The 23,192-nt window shown below is 35.4% G+C and overlaps 1 protein-coding gene and 1 non-coding gene across 4 annotated transcripts; one reads left to right on the top strand and one right to left on the bottom strand.

Moving 5' to 3' along the window:
- Positions 1-13,427: 13,427 nt before the first annotated feature.
- LOC111898217 (serine/threonine-protein kinase STY13) lies at positions 13,428-16,865 on the bottom strand. Of its 3 annotated transcripts, XM_023894146.3 has the most exons (7): positions 16,500-16,850; positions 15,740-16,332; positions 15,158-15,290; positions 14,893-15,088; positions 14,676-14,800; positions 14,381-14,539; positions 13,428-14,112 (listed from the first exon to the last, which is right to left on the bottom strand). In XM_023894146.3, the coding sequence occupies exons 2-7, from the start codon at positions 15,994-15,996 to the stop codon at positions 13,816-13,818; spliced, it is 1,167 nt and encodes a 388-aa protein (XP_023749914.1). In that variant the 5' UTR covers positions 15,997-16,332; positions 16,500-16,850; the 3' UTR covers positions 13,428-13,815. The 3 variants fall into 3 exon arrangements, with proteins under 3 accessions (XP_023749914.1, XP_023749913.1, XP_023749912.1); XM_023894145.3 differs by having other exon boundaries at positions 14,893-15,290; positions 16,471-16,865; XM_023894144.3 differs by having other exon boundaries at positions 14,893-15,290; positions 16,500-16,865.
- Positions 16,866-20,649: 3,784 nt separating this feature from the next.
- On the top strand, positions 20,650-21,537 carry LOC111898250 (uncharacterized). The gene is made up of 2 exons (XR_008226940.1): positions 20,650-20,983; positions 21,076-21,537. It is a non-coding gene; the product is annotated as an uncharacterized LOC111898250 (transcript).
- The last annotated feature ends 1,655 nt before the right edge of the window (positions 21,538-23,192 follow it).

Here is a 23,192-nt window from a genome sequence, read left to right as displayed (position 1 = left end):
TGCGGGTTAGAGATGAGGATGTACAGAAGACTGCTTTCAGGACCAGGTATGGTCATTATGAGTTTGTGGTGATGCCATTTGGGCTCACCAATGCTCCAGCCGCGTTCATGGATCTCATGAACCGCGTGTGCAGGCCGATGCTGGATCGGTCAGTGATAGTATTCATAGATGATATCTTGGTATATTCCAAGATGCAGGAGCAGCACGAGGAGCACCTGCGGGAGGTGCTGGAGGCTTTGAGGAGGGAGAGACTTTTCGCAAAGTTCTCCAAATGTGAGTTCTGGTTGCGCGAGGTGCAGTTCCTTGGTCACCTCGTCAACCATAAGGGTATTTTGGTAGATCCGGCCAAGATAGAGGCCGTGATGCAGTGGGAGGTCCCGAAGTCTCCATCTGAGATTCGGAGCTTCCTAGGGTTGGCAGGGTATTATCGGAGATTTATTCAGGACTTCTCCAAGATAGCAGTGCCGCTCACCCGACTGACCAAGAAGTCGGTGGTATTTCGTTGGGGGCCTGAGCAGCAGGCAGCGTTCGAGACCCTCAGACAGAGATTGTGCGAGGCCCCGATTCTTACCTTGCCAGAGGGAGTAGAGGACTTCGTAGTCTACTGTGATGCCTCGATCACAGGTATGGGAGCAGTATTGATGCAGCGAGGCCATGTGATAGCTTATGCCTCGAGACAGTTGAAGCCTCACGAGGCTAATTATCCTACCCATGATTTGGAGCTGGGGGCAGTTGTGTTTGCCCTCAAGATTTGGAGGCATTACCTTTATGGGGTCTGTTGTACTATTTACACGGATCACAAGAGTTTGAGGTACCTTATGGATCAGCCGAGTCTGAACATGAGGCAGAGGAGGTGGTTGGATGTGCTAAAGGATTATGATTGTGAGATCCTTTACCATCCAGGGAAGGCCAACGTGGTGGCCGACGCCCTAAGCCGCAAAGTGTCGGCGGCCCCTATCAGAGATCTGTGTTTGAGGATGACAGTGATCACTCCGTTGTTGGAGCGGATCAAGGAGGCTCAGGTGGAGGGCCTCAAGGAGGAGAGACAGAAGTGTGAGAGGATTGTGGGCCGAGTAGCCTCGTTTGATTATGATAGTCGGGGATTGTTGACGCTTCACGGGAGGGTGTGGGTACCGTACTGGGGTGGAGTACGACAAGTGTTGATGGATGAGGCTCATAAGTCTCGGTTTTCTATCCACCCAGGGGCGACGAAGATGTATCGAGATCTTCGACCTGATTATTGGTGGCCCTGCATGAAGCGGGACGTCGCCTGGTACGTTGAGAGATGCCTGACCTGCCGGAAGGTCAAGGCGGATCACCAGAGACCTCACGACAACATGCAGCTGTTAGACATTCCCGTGTGGAAATCGGAGGACATCACCATGGATTTTGTCACCAAGCTCCCCAGGACCGCACGAGGAGTGGATTCGATATGGGTAGTAGTGGATCGGTTGACGAAGAGTGCCCATTTTATCCCGATCCAGGAGAGTATATCGGCGGAGAAGTTAGCCGATATCTATGTGCGAGAGATTGTGGCACGTCATGGAGTGCCGGTATCGGTGGTGTCAGACCGAGATGTCCGTTTCACATCCAGATTCTGGAAGCGGTTCCACGACGAGATGGGTACTCGTCTCCATTTCAGCACCGCTTTCCACCCTCAGACAGACGGGCAGAGCGAGAGGACGATTCAGACTCTCGAGGACATGCTTAGGGCATGTGTTCTAGATTTCGGTGGCAGTTGGGATACGTATCTTCCGTTGGCGGAATTTTCGTATAACAACAGTTATCATGAGAGCATTGATCGACCTCCCTTTGAGATGCTGTATGGGAGGAAGTGTAGGACCCCGATTTGTTGGGGCGAGGTCGGTCAGCGGGTCATCGGGAGCACAGAGGTGGTGCTAAAGACGACCGAGTTGATCCAGCAGGTCCGTAGTAGACTGCAGACTGCGCAGAGTCGGCAGAAGAGCTACGCCGACAGGAGGCGTTCGGACTTGGAGTTCCAGGTGGGGGATATGGTCCTTCTGAAGGTCTCACCTTGGAAGGGTGTCATCAGATTCCGGAAGAGGGGCAAGTTGGGCCCCAGATTTATTGGTCCTTTCAGGGTTTTGGCCCGGGTGGGTCGGGTTGCTTATCGGTTAGATCTTCCTGAGGAGCTTAGTCAGATCCACAACACTTTCCATGTGTCTCAGTTGAGGAAGTGTTTGGTAGATGAGTCGGCAGTCGTTCCCCTAGAGGATATTCAGGTTGATAGCAGCCTGAATTATATTGAGAGACCGGTCACGATTCTGGACCGGAAGACCAAGACCTTGAGGAACAAGGAAATTCAGTTAGTGAAGGTGCAGTGGCAGCACCGAAAGGGATCGGAATGGACGTGGGAGGCTGAGGAGGAGATGAGAGAGCACTACCCAGAGATATTTGCAGATTCAGCCGTAGCAGACTTCGAGGACGAAGTCTGAGATAAGTGGGGGAGAATTGTAACGACCCGTCTCCGGTATGATGATTCCTTGGTATTTATTTTGAAGTTTTGCAAGAGGGACTCGGCGAGTTGATAGCCTGACTCGCCGAGTAGGGACGGGATTTCGAGCACGTGTTAGCTGGCGACTCGGCGAGTCTGTCTGTCTGGGAGAAACCCTAAATCCCCGGGTTGCCCACTATTTAAGCCACCTTATGGCCTCCATTCTCGCCTCCTTCACCCTCAGAAGCTGTGAGAAAACCCTAATTCGTTCTTGAGTATTTTAAGTGATCTTGTGTGCATTTGTGAAGGCTTGAAGAAGGAGAAGAAGAAAGGAGCAAGGAGAAGGATTGTAGAGCAGAGATTCAAGGGGAAGCAAGAGCTCTTTGAGGTATTCTTCAGATTTCCTTCCCTTTTATGCTTTAAACCCCCCCCCCCCTCTAGATCTAGTTGATGCTTTTCTCAAGCCTTATGTTGATATGGAAACCCTATTATGCCGAGATATCCTTATATCTGTTTATTTAGGAGTTATAGCACCCAGATCTATTGCCTTTATGGAGCTATTTTGCATATTAACCCTAGATCTACCCCTTTTAAGCATCTTTTAGTCTTTATTCCCTTGTTCATGTGTTTGTACATGTAAAGTTGGAAACTTTACGTGGTAAATCAGCTTATTGGACTCAGATCTATCTTGTGTATGTATTGGATTCGAGCAGAATCGAGTGTAGAATAGTTGCATGGCGGTGACTCGGCGAGTCGGAAGAACGACTCGGCGAGTCGAGTCGCGAGTCCCTGATTTCTTCCTTTTGAGCGGTGTCGAGTGGGTCCAGTGAGTAGTGGAGTGGACTCAGCGAGTTTGAGGGTAGACTCAGTAATGGAGGGACTCGGCGAGTTGTTCATACAACTCGGCGAGTCCAAGGCAATCTTCTTAAGCTCAAGAACAACTCGTCGAGTTGTTTATATGACTCGGCGAGTCGGATGAAGATTGTCTGAGTTCTTGGATCGAGAGGGTACTCGTAGAGTCGATGTCATACTCGACGAGTAGCCACGAGTAGGATTGAGAAGTGAGATTAGAGACTCGGCGAGTTGGCGGCCCAACTCGGTGAGTCAGGTCAACTGTGGGTTGACCTTGACCTAGAGTTGACTTTGACCAAGAGTTGACCTTGACCTAGAGTTGACTTTGACCAAGGGTAAACGAGTCATTTTACCCAGTACAGTGTTTAGTATTTGATTGAGTGTGTTTATGGACTTGTAGCCGGGGAGATACCGGAGCAGCAACAGTTAGCCCTCAGAGCCATTCACTCAGCAGCCAGTTCACGAGGTGAGTTTCCTTCCAGTAGGAACGGGTCTAAGGCCACAATGCCGACCCGTTTAGCTAGTAGTAGTAACCGAACTTTGATCTGATGCAGTAGTTAGCATGTTTGATGCCTTCGTGGCTCAGACATGATTTATGTGTGTTCATGCTAGTGATATGTTTATGCTATGTTCAGTCAGCTTCGGACTTCGGTTCGATGTAGGGACAAGGTCCCAGTTAGCTTCAGATTTCGGTCCGATGTCAGCTTCGGACTTCGGTTCGATGTAGGGGACAAGGTCCCAGTCAGCTTCGGATTTCGGTCCGATGTCAGCTTCGGACTTCGGTCCGATGGAGGGGGCAAGGCCCCAGTCAGTTAGCTTCGGACTTCGGTCTGATGTAGGGGACAAGGTCCCAGTCAGTCAGCTTCGGACTTCGGTTCGATGGAGGGGGCAAGGCCCCAGTATGTGCTTGATATGTTATTGTATGGTATGTGGTAGTTTGGGGGAGCTCACTAAGCTTCGTGCTTACAGTTTCAGTTTTGGTTTCAGGTACTTCCGCAAGCAGAGGGAAGAGCTCGGGATGATGGCATCGCACACACCACAGCTTCAGCTTTTATCCTGGGAGTTGATTTAGTTTTTGATTTTGATATGACATAGATATGATACAGTTTTTCACACAGTGTTTTTATTATGTTTGGGATACATCACTTATGGTTTTATGATATGACACTCAGATTATGGTTTTCGGTTATATTGAAAAATGAAATTTTTGGGTCGTATTTTTGGGTTGTTTCAGTTATGTACTTATAATATTATACACAATGGAAACACAAATCAAAGTAAATCATATAATAAAGAGATGTGTTAATCCAAAGGTAGAGTACTCACCTTAATCAAGTGTTTATCTCACCGTCTACTTCTACTTCATAATATATGTGTCTCTATACTTTTCATACACACACACACACACACACACACATATATATATATATAATTGTTGCATAGTTAACTTATTAATTTATCAATTCATTAAGTAAACTTTTATTGATTTAAAGTCTTCCTTAAGTTCAGAGAAGAACATAAGTGAAAAGTAGGATTGATTTGGATATTGAATGTAATAGTTATGTGTACTTTAAGTATTTCCAACATGATGCCATATGACATGCGTATATTTTCCTTGGCAATCACATGGCCTATATGATGCCCAACTAGCAAACATGTCCTTAAAGTCTAACTTAACAATTATATGTTGGTCCTATTGAATCCAAACCTCCAATAACTTTCCTAAATAACTCTAAGTGATGTATTGAGTCTTAAGAACTTATTTTATACATAAATGCATCAAATTCCATTCCTATATTAATTCTCAAATATCTTAATGTCGCATGAGCTCAATGGAAAACTCATAAAAGCATCAATCATCCATTTTAAGTCTTAAGTCATGAACAACTTCCATGACATCTCTAAAGTACATTCCTTATGACTTAATGAACAATATTTATTTTCTCAAGTATGAATCAATCATCATATAAACTAGCTTTAAACTGGCAGGAACATCAAATTATAAGGCATGGGTCATGACTAATGAACGTACTTTATGGGTAGGAATAATATATTCTTTGTAATTGGTGATTATCTTTGACTGAAAGGGGATGACCTTAAAAATACAAAATGGGTTATGGTAATGTTGATGTAACATATTGGTTAATTAGTTATGTTTCTTCATATTTTTATGCTAATCATGTATTATCTAAAGTTTCATATGAGGTATAGTGTGAACTAAAGAAACTTATAAAGATTGATAAACTAGTTGTTTTTCAATCTTTATCAACAAATCAACTCACTTATACAAGGAGTTAATAGTGTTTTGTATTACTACATCCTAAATGAATTTTTGAAAGAGTTTGACTCGCTCACTAACCTTGGTGTATGTACTTATAATACCTCAAATAATTTTCAAAGTTGTATATAACTTTTTATGGGACTAAATAATTGTTATAGTCAAATTAGAAGTAATATCCTAATACATAAGCCTTTTCCTAGTGTTAAAACTATGTTTTCCATCATATCCAAAGTAACGGTAAGGGAGTACTTATGGACATAGTAATAAAATTCATACATCTACTTTTTTTAAAGGAATTGATAAAAAAAGGGACAATGGTTCTAATCTAATTTGAAACCCTTTAACCTAAAGGTCCATACTATTTATAGGTATTACAAGTTAAATTGTTTTCCTTAAGCTTTCAAGTTTAATAATGAACTGAATTTTCAAAATAAAATAGTTTCTAACAATAATATGGTTGAGTTACTTGCTTATTCTTTGCATAAGCACCATATATCATTTATTAAGGATATGGTTGGGTTACTTGCTTATTCTTTGCATAACGGCCATACATCATTTATTAAGGAAGCTTTTGTTAATATGAGAGGTATAAAAGCTTCTACCCATTTGACATGTATAAAAATATGTTATGGTTACTTGTTTCTTCGTTGAATAACGTTCAAATATCACTAAAGTTTACAAATAATATCGTTTCAAAATTTTTAAGTTTAATTGAGAATTCGTTTATCGAAGAAACTTCTATCAAAATGTTAGGCATAATAGCTTATGCTAATATGACATGTATAAATTTTTTTTACCTAAAACTCAAAGAAAATAAATAGTTGATTCTAGTGCAACACATCATATGACTAGAACTAATAAAAAGTTAGAAAATATAATAGATTTTTTTGAAATAAAACTAAAAGTCAATCATCTTAATGGGTTGGTGTAAAATTTACCAAATGACAATCTAAAGATTTTGAGTTCAATCATGTTAGTTGATGTTTGTGACTTTGTGTTGTCCCATGTTTTGATATTTATTTACTATTTGTTTATAAATAGCTAGAGATAACATATTTGATATATAATTTGATGAAAATAATTGTTATTTTTAGAATTTATATGTAAATGAGATTGTCAGAAAGTCAGGAGCTTCATATTAAGTAAATGCTAATAAGGAAAGTAAGTCAAACAATTATGTATCCTATACTTCATGTTATGTGTCTAAATTTGTGTGACATAATAGGCTTGGTCATCCCTATAATCTAGTCTTGTGTGTTCTAAAACGCACTATTGGATATGCAAATTGTGACCTCCTTTTATGTTACATTTTCAAAGTACAAAGCAAACATGATAGAAATTTTTTGTTTGTTGTCCATAAAACTACAAACTTAACAAACACTGTCCATCTAGATATGTGGATTTCATATAAAAAATTTATTAGACTAGGGTTTATAATTTTTTTTAAACAATTGTAGATAATTTTTTGAGGAATGTTTAGTTTTTTTATTAAAGGGAAAATATTAGTTTTTTTTTTTTTGAAAAATAGTTGTCTTTTACAATAAACCGTTTTCAAAATCCATAATTATCTTTAGATCTAATAATGACATTGAGTTTGTAGTTTCAAAGGTTGTTAATTATTTTTAAAATTCATTATTCATCAAAGTTGATGTATTTATACTCCATAACAAAGCTAAGTTATGAAGCTAAAAACATACATTTGATGAATGTGGCAAGGTCTTTGAATTTATAGAGGCATAATATTTTCACTATAACTTTTTTTTTATTAATAGAGTTCCTAGTTCGATTTTACAATACAAAACTCCATTTGAATTAATTTACAATACTTGTTAAAGTGGATGAATGATGATTTAGGAAGAGTTTCGCCTAACACCTTGACTTTTTATTACTAAGTCTTAGTTTGATATTCCTTATGACTAATGATAGTCTAGATTCTTCAACAATCCTAATGTTTTCATCAAGATCTATCAAGTAAGAAATAACCAGGTAGGATCATATCGTAGCTAGGGTACGTTTGGTATGTATAATATACTGTTTGAAAATCTGTGACAACCCGATATTTCAGCTCTTTGTAATGACCTAAAAAGTCAAGTATTGTAACCACTTTTGAGTTAATAAAAATTAACTTTGATAATAAAATGTCCAAAAAGTTCTATTTAAATTCCTTCTATGTTTAAATGTCATTAAACCATGATCGTACGTAAAAAGAGCGCCCAAATCCGACTTCGTATATTGAAGTTATGATTTTTTTTTCAAGTTCAGCTTAGCAACAGACAACTAAAAACTCGAATCGGAGATCGAGCGACTTTTTTCCGGAATGACCTAAACGAGAATCGAAGGTCTCGTCAATGGTATTTCAGCGGTAAAAAGTCTGGCAAAAACCGACGTCAGATAAAGAAGTTATGAATTTTTGAAGAAATTCCTTAATCACGTCATTTTAATAAATAAATAATAAAAATAATTTCATAATTTGCCAACGGAATCTAAACGAAAGTTGTAGATCTTAGTCTCACCTTCGCGTGGATATAAAGAACGTCGAAAACGGAGTTCGTATGAAGGAGATATGAATTTTAGAAGTTTCTTTAAAATAAATATAAATTTAATTATAAACTCCCGGTATTATCCGAAGGGGAGTCAGCGGATAGGACCGGAGTACGCCCTGCGTACCGTCGTACTCCCCGCGTACTCAGATCAAGGGCCTCGGATCGTCCACGTCCCCCTATGCGAAGCTTCCGACCCGCCCCATCCGACCCGTCCCATTCGTTCCGTCCCATCCGAAGCCGAGGCAGTCGAGGACTCACTCATGCATGACGTACGCGTACGCGCTGCGTACGAGTGTACGCCCCGCGTACGAGGCTTCTCAGACCCCCCTATAAATAGAATGCGAGGCTTTCCGAAAAAAATGCTCATTTCTCTCCTTTCTCTCACAATCTTGCCTCGATTTCCGTGCCCGTTCAAACCCGAAGCTCTGGTCTTTTTGCTCAAGTCCCGAGAGTCGATTTTACTCCCGAGATTCCCGAGAATCCCGAGAAAAATCCGTTTCCCGAGACGAAACTCTGCCCGGTTTTCCATCTCGCTATCTTCAAACTTCCAAGTGAGTTCATACCCCTAATCAATGTTTTAAATGATTCTAAATGCTTTAGTAGGGGGAATACAAGTAGAAACAAACATGTTATTAAATCATTGATACGTATTTTTATAAACAGTTTTCACATACTACAAAATGTGATGCATGAATTGGTTTCAAATCTTAAGAACACATTGTTATCAAAGGTTTTACCTTTGAAATGTATATTGAAATGACCTTAGGTTATTGTTAATCATTGTTTCAAAACACATAAGATGTCTTACAAAACCATTTTTCATTCTTGAACTAAACTATGCATATACACTTATACCCTTATATATGTATTGATGTTATAAGTTTGCATCTTTCATTTAGTTTTCCCACACCCTTGAGTAGTAAGAGTGTGTAAACTTACATGATCAACTAGTTAGATTACAGTAAATTATCATAGGGATAATTTGAAGATAACAAAACATTATTACAAGGAATCACACAAGAGTCAGTTCATTCATGAGTCTTTACTAGTACCTTACCTGATACATGAGTACCTTTACATATGTTTACCTGATACATGAACACATTACATGAGTACCTTTACGTTGATACCTTTACCTATGTATACTTATTTGAATATTTGTATCACAATTTGCGAGGATAATTTATTAGTACCTTCTGTGTAAATTATCCTGCATATCCCCAGTACCTCGGGATATCTAGAATAGGGCTCTATCCCCAGTACCTCGGGATATATGGACGGGACTAACCATTCCGGAACCCATCTGTTAGCAACAGTGGGTAATGAACATCTAAAGATGCCTACGGTTATTACTTATACTAGGAGTACCTTTACAGGGACTAACCCTTCCTCCCACCTGCTGCTGCTACAGAGGACAATTGGACAATCTTCGGATGTTCATTAGGTTATATAGGTAATGTTAACCCTAGTACCTCGGGATAACAGTTACCTAGGCTGTGTGGGTCCTAGTACCCAGTGACAATACTTACAGTAGTACATTTTACTGTTTACTTTATTTTGTGATACTTTCACATAAACGATGAGTTAGACTAAGTACTTTAGTACTAAACAATTAAAGGAAAACTATCATTTTACAAACAAAACATTCGGGTCTTGGTAGAAGACTACACTTCATACGTACAGAATATTCGGGTCATGGTAGAAGACTACATTTCATACTTATAGAAAATAAGGGTTTTTCTAGGGATTTCATACTTACCTTAACATTCTCATTTAAAGGTTTTCATGGCCTTCATAACAGATTTTCACAAACAAGGCAACAACACTTATATACTTATGAATTCACCAGCTTTAAAGGTGATACTCGCTTTCAAAATAACTTGTATTCTCAGGTTATCAGTAGACAGGTATGAAGGCCAGGTTTTGAGAAGACGGAGCAGACAAGTCTCGTCTTTTATTTTGATGTTATATTTTTGGTGTCTTATTACAATGAAAGAACACACATGTATTAAACTTTACTTATAATGCAATGGATGATGTTGTTGCTTGTTTATTATATTACACTGTGGTGATACTGTACATGACGTCCTCTACCCCTGAACGTTTCCGCCGTTCGTGGTTTTGGGGTGTGACAAAATCTCACTTTAAATACCTCACTAAATCCAGCCTAAACATTATCCACGTAAGTAGATCAATCAGTATAATGACTTGGAATCAATGATAAATCTTATTTATATGTTCATAATAACGACTATGAACATAAATATAAGTTACACTTGAAATAAAATAAATGTAGTTTAACTTACAGAGATTTTAGCGAAAACCGGGAAATTACGCGGGCAGAATCTTGACCTGAAAGCTTCTATTTGTTGGACCCTCTTACACACTAGATCCTCGCTACTGACCAATGGAAACCCCTAAAATTAGACCTAAAGAAATATGGAGGTTTTAGAGTGTTTAAGGTGAGAAATGGAGTGAAATCACGCAGATATAAATAAGCTTTTGAGAGGCGCATCGCGCCCTCTTGTCATGCTGGCTCTTCTCAGCCTTTGCCACGTGTCTCGCCGAGAACTTGCAACATCATCGCTTCTAGAAGGTTGCCACATGTCTTCTTTTTGTGTCGCCACATGTCATGCCTACGTCGTTCCATGTCGCTTGGTCTCGTGAAAGGGTCAGCTACCCGACATGGCCACGTGTGGCACTCCGGTGCTGACATGCCATCAGCCTAGTGTATTTCTCGTAGATCTTCGGACGACCATAACTTTCGCATACAAGCTCCGTTTTTGACTTTCTTTATATCCCCGGAATCCTCTCGCCGAGCTCTTCAACTTTCATTAAGGTTCTATCAGCTAATTCTCACTCTAACTAAAATTCATATTTAGACCGGTCTAGACTGATAAAGTTTGTGCAAAATTCATAAATCATTCATACGAACTCCGATCCAGACTATCTTTATATCGACTAGTTCATGTTTACGAGATCTTCAATTCTCGTTTAGATTGTTTCGACTAACAATCAACCAATTTGAATTTCGATTTCTATGCCCACACAACTGCGCTGAAACTAGAAAAATCATAACTTCCTCTCACGAAGTCAGATTTGGACGTTCTCTAATTGCATGCTCTCGGTTTTTACGACTAATATGACTTTCGTTTAGATCACTTAGGCTAATAAGTAATCTATCAAAAATTATCTTTTTACGATACGTAGAGTCGTGTCGGTTTAATCGTGAAACTTCGAAAAATCATAACTTCTTCATACGAAGTCGGATTTCAGAGTTCTTTATATGTACAGAATCTTTGTCACATATACTATAATTGGTTAATTTAGAGATTTTATGGGAGTTCTTTTATTTGTTGATTAACTGGATACTTGGAGTTTGAGATGTTGACTTGACATTAACTTTTTTAGTGCATGGGAGAAGGACCAACAAGACGAAAAAATCCATTTCCAATCAAATATAATGTTTTTTCTTCAAGGATTTACATGGATAAACTCGAAGTAATAGATTTGGATGCTCACTCTACTTTTCCCCGATGCACGATTCTCACATTGATAATATATATATATATATATATATATATATATATATATATATATATATATATATATATATATATATATATATATATATATATATATATATATATATATATATATATATATATATATATATATATATATATATATATATATGAGTTGTCATGTGACGTTTTCTATTGGGAAACAACTTGCTCGGTGGTGGGATTTACACATCCCTCAAGTTGGTATAGTGGTGGATCATATTCTATAGACATATACTTTGGAGTTCAATGTGATGTAGCATACGTGTTGGATGTTGTCATGCTAATTGCATGTTGGGTGATTTTGTATTTCCGAAATGCATTTCTCTTTGGTTCCACTATACCAATGAAAGATGTAATTTTCGATAATAGTCACGCATTCTTAGTTTTGATTATCTAATAGGAGTTTGAAGGTGAAAATTGGATGGATTAGTTGCAAAACCCAAAAGTAACTATTGTTTCTTTGCAATGTTTGTTATCCTAATTGTTAGCTACTTAGCTTAATGAAATTTGGACGTTCAAATACGATTATGAAGATACCATCACAATAAATTATCAATAACATACTAATAAACAAATTTTCGAAACTTTAACTTTTAAAAAATAGAAGTTACATTATTTTTTTGGAAATTAACTTCACGATTCAATTGAATTGGGTTCGTAGTAAATGAATTGTTTTAAATTGATTATAAAAGTTCAAAATCAATCTACCAATTTCTAAAAACAATAAATAGGAAAAACAAAAAGTAAGTTGGGCTCACATAAAAGTAGATATAATGAAAGACACCTAAAAACATTAAATTAATCTTGAAAGAGACATAATGGACATTTGTCAAACACTAAACTTTATCGTGCCCAAACTTTATTTGTCCATATTGTCAAAGCCAAAAATGCTTAGCATAGTTTTATGTGAACATGGTTGAAAAAACCATGGTCTTTTTTATCAATTATGAAATGATTATTTGTAATCTATTTTGTACAATAATTCATGGTGCTGTATTTTCAATACGATTTCATATCAAGATATATTTTTTTATTAAAAAACTAGTAAAGATAACACAATATAAAATTTGAAACGTGAAGAAAATGAAAATAGATTGTTACATATAGGTGGGAAGCTCAACTTCTCGGTGGATTCATAAATGTGGATATTTGAATGCATAGTAAGCTTGTTAAGTGGCAAAAGAACTCTCCATGTGTGCACCCATCCCGAAAATTAGGCTTTTTTATATATTCTTTTTTTATAAAAGACATACTATTTTTAGACCGAAGCCAGTTTATATGTATAGTTTTTTTTAGACATATCACATTAGTTTATTTATTTATTTTGTATAGGTCTCTTTTTTTGAGATGCACACTATAATGCAACATTCTTAATAAATAGAAATTAGAAAAAAAAAAAAAAAAAAAAAAAGCGACATGTTTTAGATAGCAAGTCTTTTTCACGTAGCAATAATTGCCATAAACAGAACAACAATGTAAAACAACAGTTACACCACGTGTGATAATAGTTGTACATTGTCCTAGGATTTTACCTCCTAGGATTTAATGAAGTACAACATTCATTTAATTAATGAAGTACAATATTCATGTAAAAAAAAAACATAATCAAAATCAAATTTAACCCATTCTAATGATATACATAACCAAGAAATACAAGTAGCCATAATACTAAAAATTAACTCCATTATTGTAACTTAAAAGCCAAAACAATCAAATCACCCTTAAGAGGATTGATACAAAAACATAGCATAAGTTCTTCATATGTTAGTTCCTTACACTTGAGCAAAACCAACAAACCACAAGGTAACATGTACCTCATGCAGAAAAAGTTGTACAACACCCTCAATCCAACAATCACGTCAAAAGGGGAAGCCTTTTTTAAAGCTAAAACTACAGCAGCATTCATATTAACATAAGTAAAAAAAAAAAATCTAAGAGTTTTTATGTGCCTCATTTACAACCAATGTCCACTAAGACACTTCCATTGAACCTATTCGCCCTATTTTTACCATATAATCTTTTTTTGTTTCATCTATTTGATAATTAGGGCTTTTACATACACTTCACTCAACGATCAAGTAAGTATCTGTTGAGTCAAATGAAGATCTTAATGGTGACTCATTGTGAGTTCTTGGTTTTTTTGGCAGCAAAAATCTGACGAAGAAAAGAAAACTTGCGTCTTGAGCGTGCGGAAAGCTCGCCATTACTTGCTGCTGCCGCCGCCACGTCATCGGCGGCATCACATTCTTCCGGTGACGTGGCGGATGGTGGTGGTGGGAGGGTGAAGAGAAACGTGTTGAGCATTCGTATGATTTGGTCAAAACTTGGTCTTAGATTTGGATCTTCAACCCAACATGCTTGTATGATGAACGCTAGTTCAGGTGATATGTCTTCCGAAAGATTTGGCCTTTCTTGCTGTTTCAAAAAAAAAGTTAGAAATCAATCCTTAACAAAACACAACACATTGTACTGTATTTGATATGCACAGAACAGAACAAATTGTACTGTGTATTTGACATGCAATGGACTGAGACTGATGTGAATAGGACAAAAATTGCAGTCTTTCGTCCCATTCAAAAAGATGGGACAGGGACAGGGACAGGGACAAGGACAGGGTGATTTTTTATCTGAGCAAAAGACGTAAATGCCCTCATCATTGAAATAGACAGATAGAAAGAAAGACCTTAAAAGCAGCAGCATAAGCAGCTTGCAAATTTGACATGCCTTCAAATGGCATTCGGTTTGTGACTAATTCCCATAACACAATTCCAAAGCTGTAGACATCAACTTTATTATTGTAATGCTTCTTCTCCCCTTGACGCAATGTCACTGTGCTATACAACTGCAAATTTTACAATTTCAGTTTTTCTTTTTATTTATTTTTTCAGCTATAATTTAATAAAACTGTTTCAATAAACCTGTCATGTGACACGTCCACATCAGCACCACATCAACAAAAAAAAAATTAAAAAAAATACCTCAGGGGCCATCCAGCGGTAAGTACCAGTCTCTGCTGTCATCATTTCAGTAACGGTTTCTTCTCTTGCAAGACCAAAATCTGCAAGCTTCACAGACTTTTGATTTGCAGTTAACAGCAAATTATCTGGAAGTAAGTCACAAGTCACAAATCACAATGTTGATATGTTTTGAATATAACCCTTTTTTGGAATAATAATAAAAAGAAAAAAAAAATACCGGGTTTTAAATCTCTGTGTATAATCCCATTAGCATGCAAACAATCCATGGCTCGAGCAATATCAAGAGCAAAACTCAAAGCCAAACGAAGGTCTAATTGATTTGGACGAATGCTTCCCAAATATTTCCTAAGTGACATTCCGGGTAACAATTCGGAGACAATCACCATTAAAGGTTCCTTACAAGCTCCAATAAACTGCAAAAAAAATAAATAATAATAAGTAATAAATCTATCGAGTTTAAACCTTGTAATAACCAAATATACCTTAACTAGGTTGTCATGTTTCACTCTTGACATCATAGTAACTTCACGTGCAAAACGGCCTTCAAGTGCAGCTCGTTCTTCTGTGTTACTCCCACGGTTGAGAACCTTTATAGCCACAATTCGATCACCATACCTATAAATGTTAAATGTTAAATGTTAAATGTTAAATGTTAAATGTTAAATGTTAAAAACCCTTTTTAGAATAAATAATAAAATCTTATTCAAGTGTTTCTGCAAAAGGTACCATCATGTCAGATGTAAATTAGATACGAGTAAAAATGATGTAATAAAATCAACTAAAAGTATTCGAAGTCATTTGTTCTAAATTTTAGAATGTTTGAAGAATAAATTAAAAAGTATATCTAGGAAAAGGAGTACATGTTGGCAGAATGACTTCAAAACAGGGTAATCATGTAACTTACTACAAGATTTCTTTCAAATGAAATTTGTCTTAAAGCTTTTGGGATTCACCTTAATGTTGGATTTTGCAGCCAAAATGAGCAATTTTTTTTTATAAACAAGCAAAATTATCATGAGAATTGAAATGTAAATGGTAATGATATAAGTAGATATATTGTTTACCTTCCTTCGTAAACCTTCCCATGAGCTCCTTCTCCAATTTTGGCTCCAATAAATAAGAGTTTTGGATCAACAAGCACCCTTTCATCAATCGTGCAGTCTGAATTTGTAATTGACCCATTTGAACAAACTGATTTTGAGCAACCTGATCCCGATTTAACTGTTCCAGATTTATTATTGCTATTATGATTACTATTACTACTATCGAATGACGCTTCTTCTTTTGATTTCTTGATGTTGTTCTTCTCACTGTTACTCATACTGCAATTTCAGATTATCCCCCTGTTCCTCATCTTAACCTTCAAAAACCCCCTTCAAGAATCTCACATAGATAAAACACCATCATTCAAAAACTTATCGTTTAAAACCCTCGATTAGATTCTTCATCGTTTAGAGGAGGTTAGAAGACATAAAAGATTTGATCTTTTTTTCGCGAACACCACACATACGAGCAATAAAACAGTGTGATGACTGAAAAGATCGTAGCTTTTTCACCTAAAATAAAATAAAATGGAAAGGTACCAATAACCCAGATGGATTGATTGAAGAAATCATCCAAATACGAAATACCCAGATGGAAATTCAACTTTGAATCCCTGAAAAAATATAAAAGATTGTTAGAGAGAGAGGAAGAGCATCAAAGATAAAACTTACAGAAGCATCCAAGAGAATATGCTCGTGTGTTTGTTTGTGCGTAGATTAAAGACTATATTCGCATCGAAAGGAACACATACAAGCAACAACAACGAAGATGACGACGAACCTGGATAAACCCTAAATTTTTTTATTTCAAAGAAATCGTCTTGACCGGTGGGTCTTGCTCTAAATTTCTTCTTTATTTGGTTTCTCTTTTAGAAAATAAAAAGGAGAGGTGTGTTTTCTAACTCTGGAGATGGCGTTCCGGTGAAGTCGTGAAGATATTCTTGTTTTTCCGATGTCAGAGGTGAGAAAAAGGCAAGAGTTAGTAGTAAGGCATGTATTGTGCACTACACAAACACGTAGCGAGTGTGGAAATGTGTGTGAGAGAAGGTAAAGGAAGGTACTTGTCAGATTGATAGACCAATGATCAATTGACGCGTGGATAGCAGAAGAAGCATCAGCCGTGTTGGACATGGATGCTTCGGCGGAGAACCGAACGAGTACGGCCGAGCACCCACCCACCCACCCACCTCACTCGACTGCTAATCTGCTATCTACTTTTCCATTAAAATGTAAAAAAAAAAAATTAAAAAAAAATAGCAATATAGAAGAAAATAATAACTTTTATTTATTTTGTACAAGTTGATGTTTTATATATTTATGCACAATTTATTTGTCAAAAAATTGATCTATTTCATAAACTTCTAATTTTATCAAGGTTCTAAATAACGTAAGGCGTGACTTGGCGGCAATGTCAAACCTCAAGCTTTTCCGAGCTTTGGCGAGTCACGACGTTTGTAAGGCGTGACTTAAGGCGACAATTTTTTATATAATTAATATTTTTATATGTATTTTCAAATATTATTCATTTTTATACACATATATAAGTTAAGACGACATTTTGGTAAAGCTTGGTGACAGGTGCAAGCCTTGGAGTCGTGGCGCGTTATGGCGGAGCCATAACGAACTTTTTAGAACCTTGAATTTTATATGGATTTTTTATAAGCATGTTTCGTTATGGTTTGGTTTCTTTCCAAACTCAAAATGACTAACATATATTTATTAAATTAGATTATAATCCGTGAAAACTAAATCAGTATTTTTTAAATTATTATATAGACAAAAAAATATGATAAAAATGTTGGATACTTTCGATTGTAAGTAATCATAATTTAATTTGTTAAGTAAAATAAACATAATACTTTAACATAGATTTTGAAATACTTTTTTGTATAAAATATTGAAAGTTTTATTGATCAAATTATCATCTTTATCTAAAATAAAAAACTCCAATCATTTTCTGCTCTTTACTATAGATAAAACAACATATAACTTACTGTGTGTGAAAACTGGTTCTCGTAAAAACAACCAAGCTTTGACAATGATTGTCATTGACTTTTATTTATGGTCATAACAAAACAAACCGCTAGGGGAAATTGTCTCCTTTAGAATTTGTAAGGAATTTTGTTGTCTGAAGGTGTTAAAGACAATATTGAAATAAAAGTTTGATGTCCAATATTGCTTCCAATTAAGACCACTGTTTTTATTACGCGATTACCCAATGATACCACATGAAGTCTAGTCTCATTACATAAGCCATTTTTCTAGTCGATATTTCTTAGTAACATAACCAGAATACCGACTTTTAAAATCAACTTATGGTTTTGCAAACCAGAAATTTTCAGTCCATTTAGAACATCAGGTGAAGATAAACTCTCATCAAAATGATTATGAATAAACTCTTATTAGCAGATAATATGTGAACTGGGGTATTCTTTTTCTTCTCTAGGAAACAGTGAAAGCAAACGATTTTTTATTTCTTAAACGACTTCATTTTTTGGTGCAAGTATTTCTCTTTCTTCAATGGTTGTTGAAGTTTTAAAGAAATGATGAATATACAAACTTAATTAATGAACCTATAGGATCACAAGATTGAGTAAAAAAAAGATCATCATGAATATAAATAACCGCATCACCATCATTTAAACCACCAACATTTTCATCTCTTATATCCAATAGCCAATTTGCAAATAACCGTGTTTGTTGTATTTCAAATGAATCTTTTCCAACAGTCTCCCTCACATTCTTCGTTAATTGTAGTACTTTGCAATTGCTCCATATATATGAAGAACGTAAAGACGCATTGACAATTTATTATCTACTACCATTGGAAACAACTAGTAGAATTTGTTTGAAATCACCTCCAAATACGATTACTTTGCTTCCAAATAGGATATTTGAGTTGCTAACATTACGAGAACTTAAAACATTCTTTAAATTGCGATCCAATGCTTCAAATGCATGCTTATGAACCATCGCCGCTTCATCCCAAATTATTAGTGATGTTTGTTTTAGTAATTTGGAGGCATCGCTATTTTGCTTTATAGAACAAAAAGAATCTTCGTTAAGATCTAAAGGAATACCAAAATGAGAGTGTGTTGTTCTACTCTAGTTAGTAACAAAGAAGCAATACTGCTTGAAACAACATTCAGACTAATTTATCCTTTAGATCTTATTGATGTTGATAATATCTTCCAAAGAAAGGTTTTGCCATATAACCATAATATCGTAATGCATTTTCTTTTAACAATTTATACAAAACTTATAATGTTACCAAATTAACAGATAGCATTTAGGGGGTGTTTGGTTCAGGGAAATAAGTGTAGGGAAAAGGAATTGATTCATTTTCTCTTGTTTGGTTAATAAAAAGAGCAAGGAATTGAGAAATAAATCAATTCCTTTTCCATCAAATCTATTCTCTATTTTTAAAAGGAGAAAAGGAGAGAAACGAGTATATAGGCATGATCGAGAATCAAAAGAAAAATAGCGGAGAAATCAAATTGCCGCCTATTCGAACCTCACTACCTACAATCGATCAAGATTTTTCAAACGTGGCTATTGGATTTTCATGCAATCAGTCCACGTAAGTGATCAAAACCAATCATTTTTGCCCTGCATATGCCAATAGATAGGATCAAAGTCGGCAGTATAGGATCGAAGTCAACAGTTTCTCTATTCACGTATTGATAATCTTGATATCAATTCTTGTGATTCAAGGTTTGATTGTTAATTTTGATATAAACTCTTCCAATTAATCTTGATATCAATTCTTCCAATTTAAAGAATTTTTTCTTTTTTTTATTTGTGTTAAAATCTTGCAAAGATCGATTCGTTAAATGTGTTTGAATTTTGCTTTTAAGATTGTTAACAGTACAATGGAATGTGTTTAACGATTGCAGGTTTTTTTTTTTTAATTTTTTGAATTTTTACCCTACTTTGAACCACCATAAATGCTTCGTACAAGCTCGGAATTATGCGATTTTTTTTTTCAAAATGTACTCCTCTGTCTTGTCTACGTTTTAGAATCAAAAAACAGCTTAATTGGTTAAGTATTGGTTGAGTTATACAGCCACAAACAAAGGCTGTTATGATGTATTATATTTCAGCATTTTTCATAAATTTTGTCCAACTTTGAACCATCAAAAAAGTTTCATACAGGCTCGGAATGATGTGATTTTTTTTTTCAAACTGCACTCCTCTGTCTTGTCTATGTTTTAGAATAAGAAAAAAATTTAATTGGTTAAGTCTTGATTGAGTTATACAGCCACAAACAGAGGCTGTTATGATTGTTTTATTATATTTCAGCACTTTTTTTTTAAAATTGTCCAACTTTATACCATCATAAAAGCTCCATACAGGCTCGAAATGATGTGATTTTTTTTCAAACTGCACTCCTCTTTCTTGTCTATGTTTTAGAATAAGATAATAGTTTAATTGGTTAAGTCTTGATTGAGTTATACAGCCACAAACAGAGGCTGTTATGATTGTTTTATTATATTTCAGCATTTTTTTCTGAATTTTGTCCAACTTTAAACCATCATAAAAGCTTCATAAATGCTCGGAATGATACGATTTTTTTTCAAACTGTACTCCTCTGTCTTGTCTACGTTTTAGAATAAAAAAACAGCTTAATTGGTTAAGTCTTGGTTGAGTTATACATCCACAAACAAAGGTTGTTATGATTGTTTTATTATATTTCAACACTTTTTTTAAAAATTTTCAACTTTAAACCATCATAAAAGCTGCATAAATGCTCGGAATGATACGATTTTTTTTTCAAACTGTATTCCTTTGTATTGTCTATGTTTTAGAATAAAAAAAACAGCTGAATTGGTTAAGTCTTGTTTGAGTTATACAGCCACAAACAAAGGTTGTTATGATTGTTATGATGAATTACTATTTCAAGCATCTATTATGTAAAAAATTTTGTAGATATGGCAGGGCGAAACAAACACACATGGATTACTGAAGAAGATGCAAAGTTAATTGAGGCATTGTTGGAGTTACATGTATCCGGAAAGTATGGTGGTGCCGACAACGGATTCAAACCCGGTTATTTAAAGGCAGTGCAACAATTACTAGATGTAAGTCTTCCTAACTCAGGTTTGAAAGCAGAGCCTCATATTTAAATCGTGGATGAAGACATGGAAAAACCATTTCAACATCATGCACGACATGGTATATGGAAAAAACACAAGTGGATTCGGTTGGGATACGGATAAATGTTGTGTTACTGCCGATGCTGAAGTTTGGGATGAGTATATAAAGGTACTACAATGATTATGTTTGTAGTATTTTTAGCATCATTAAAACATATTGTAAATGAACAGCAACCAATTAATTTTGTTTCATTCTTGTAGAGTCATAAAGGTGCTGCATGTCTTTGCAATAAACCATTTCCCCAATTTGATAACCTATGTAAAATCTTCGGGAATGATAGAGCTACTGGTCATGGAGCTACTGATCTTGGTGAAGATGTGACTGAAGAGACACAAAGAAACTCACCTGTTGATGTGGAAGGGTTGGAAGAGATTGTTGAAGAGACACAAAAAACTGCTCATGTCAATAGTAAACGCAAAAGGCCTCCAACGGATGACACGGAAAGCTCTTATAAGGAAGTAGCGAAAGAAATGAAAGAGACTTTCAAGGAGGTTGGTGAAAAACTTAATGAAACAATATACAATATAAGAAAGCATGAAAATAAGGAGGCATGTGATATGATAGATAAAGTTATCGAAGATATACAAAGCATGCCAAATATCAATGTCAAACAACGAATTAAGGCGATTGACATGTTTAGCAAAGATCAATTTCGTGCCTGAGTGTAATTTAAGATGACAGAAGAAGAAAAGATTTGTTACATGGAAATGATTGGGGATGGATCAATATCATGATTAGCTTATTTTAAGTTATGTTTTTTTTAGCTTTTACGAATATTGAAGTTGACTCTTTGCACATTATGTATTAGATATAGTTATGTTTTTTAGTTGTTAGGAATATTGAATTATATTTTTTTGCATATATCTTACATTGCACGTAGTTTTTGAATAGTATGATTTGCATATTTCTATAAAATCTCTTTATAAGTTATTCTTTTATATTAGGCATATGTTTTCCCATACAAGATGTATAAAAAATAATATTAATTGATTAGAAATTAAATTATTTAGTAAAAATTAATATTAAAATAAAAAAAAGTTAAAGACATAAAAGATGCATATTTTGACTAATTAAGATGTACATTATAATGCATGTTTATAAAAAATGTTGTTTGAAAATGAATTAACATTGTAAAAAAAATCATTTCCATTTCATTGATTAATACAACCAAACAAGAGAAATGATTCTCAAAAACATTTCTCTAGTAGATTCTCAGTTCTACCAAACAGGGGAGACAATTCTCTTTCTCCAACTTAATTCTCTTTCCCTGCATTTCCATTCTCTGCAACAATTCCATTTCTCTGTACCAAACGCACCCTTAGAGATATTTCAAAGTAGGTTGCTATTTTGACATATTCATGAAGTTGGAAAACCAGTGAAAATAACAACATAATTTGAGATGGTGATATATGAAACTTATTTTGACAAATTTAAAGAAAAAATTATTTTATTTTTGGAATCAATCACAGTAGTTCAAACCTATCTATCAATCGTTCAAACACAATATAATGACATAATAATACGTTTAGAAACATGTGATCATTAGTGGTGAACTACTTGGTTTTTTGATGGTCTCTATTGCGGATTTCGTATTGATGGAAGTTATGAAACCAAAAAAAACCTATTATGAATTAAAAGCAAGGGTTCGTCGTGTATTTGATATGAATTTAAATGGAGGATCAGGTAAAGAAGGTAATTAGGAGAATGTATCCCTGATTTATGGGGATACATTAAAACGTAGGAGATTTAATATGTAAAAACCCATAGAACACGTCATCGACCACCGTTAGTATTTAAAAATAAAACACAAAAATGTAATAAGGAAAATCTTATAACCACCCAATATATTTCAACATATTCGAATTTTTCGTCAACCTTTAGGTTTAAAAATAGGTGCACGAAAAGTAGCGTCACTTTAGGAGTAATTTAATGTTGGATCTATATGCCCAAGAATCATTATGGAGTGATATTGCTAAAAATATATGATCCTGTAGGGTCACACCTTTATTAAGTTGACACATTTTGTATATTTATTATTAATACGATTATTAATAAATAATATCGGTTCTTGTATTTTAATTAGAGAATAATTATTGTTTTGTGAAAATAATAATTATAAGAGAGTATTAGTAGTTATTATTTCATATGGTATGAATTAATAAGTCATGCACAACATTTTGGACTGTTGGATTCTTTTGTCTTTTACCTAAAGACAAAGTTTATATTTTATAAACTTTGAGTTTATAAAAAATAAAGAATCTTACTTTTTAAAACGCATAATGATGGTGTAGGAGGTTGCTTTTTCAACCTTCCAACT

This window comes from Lactuca sativa, chromosome 9 (assembly GCF_002870075.4).
Source record: "Lactuca sativa cultivar Salinas chromosome 9, Lsat_Salinas_v11, whole genome shotgun sequence".
Lineage (NCBI taxonomy): Eukaryota > Viridiplantae > Streptophyta > Magnoliopsida > Asterales > Asteraceae > Lactuca > Lactuca sativa.
Note: the sequence above shows the minus strand (reverse complement) of the source record. Positions and strands in the feature narration are given on the sequence as shown.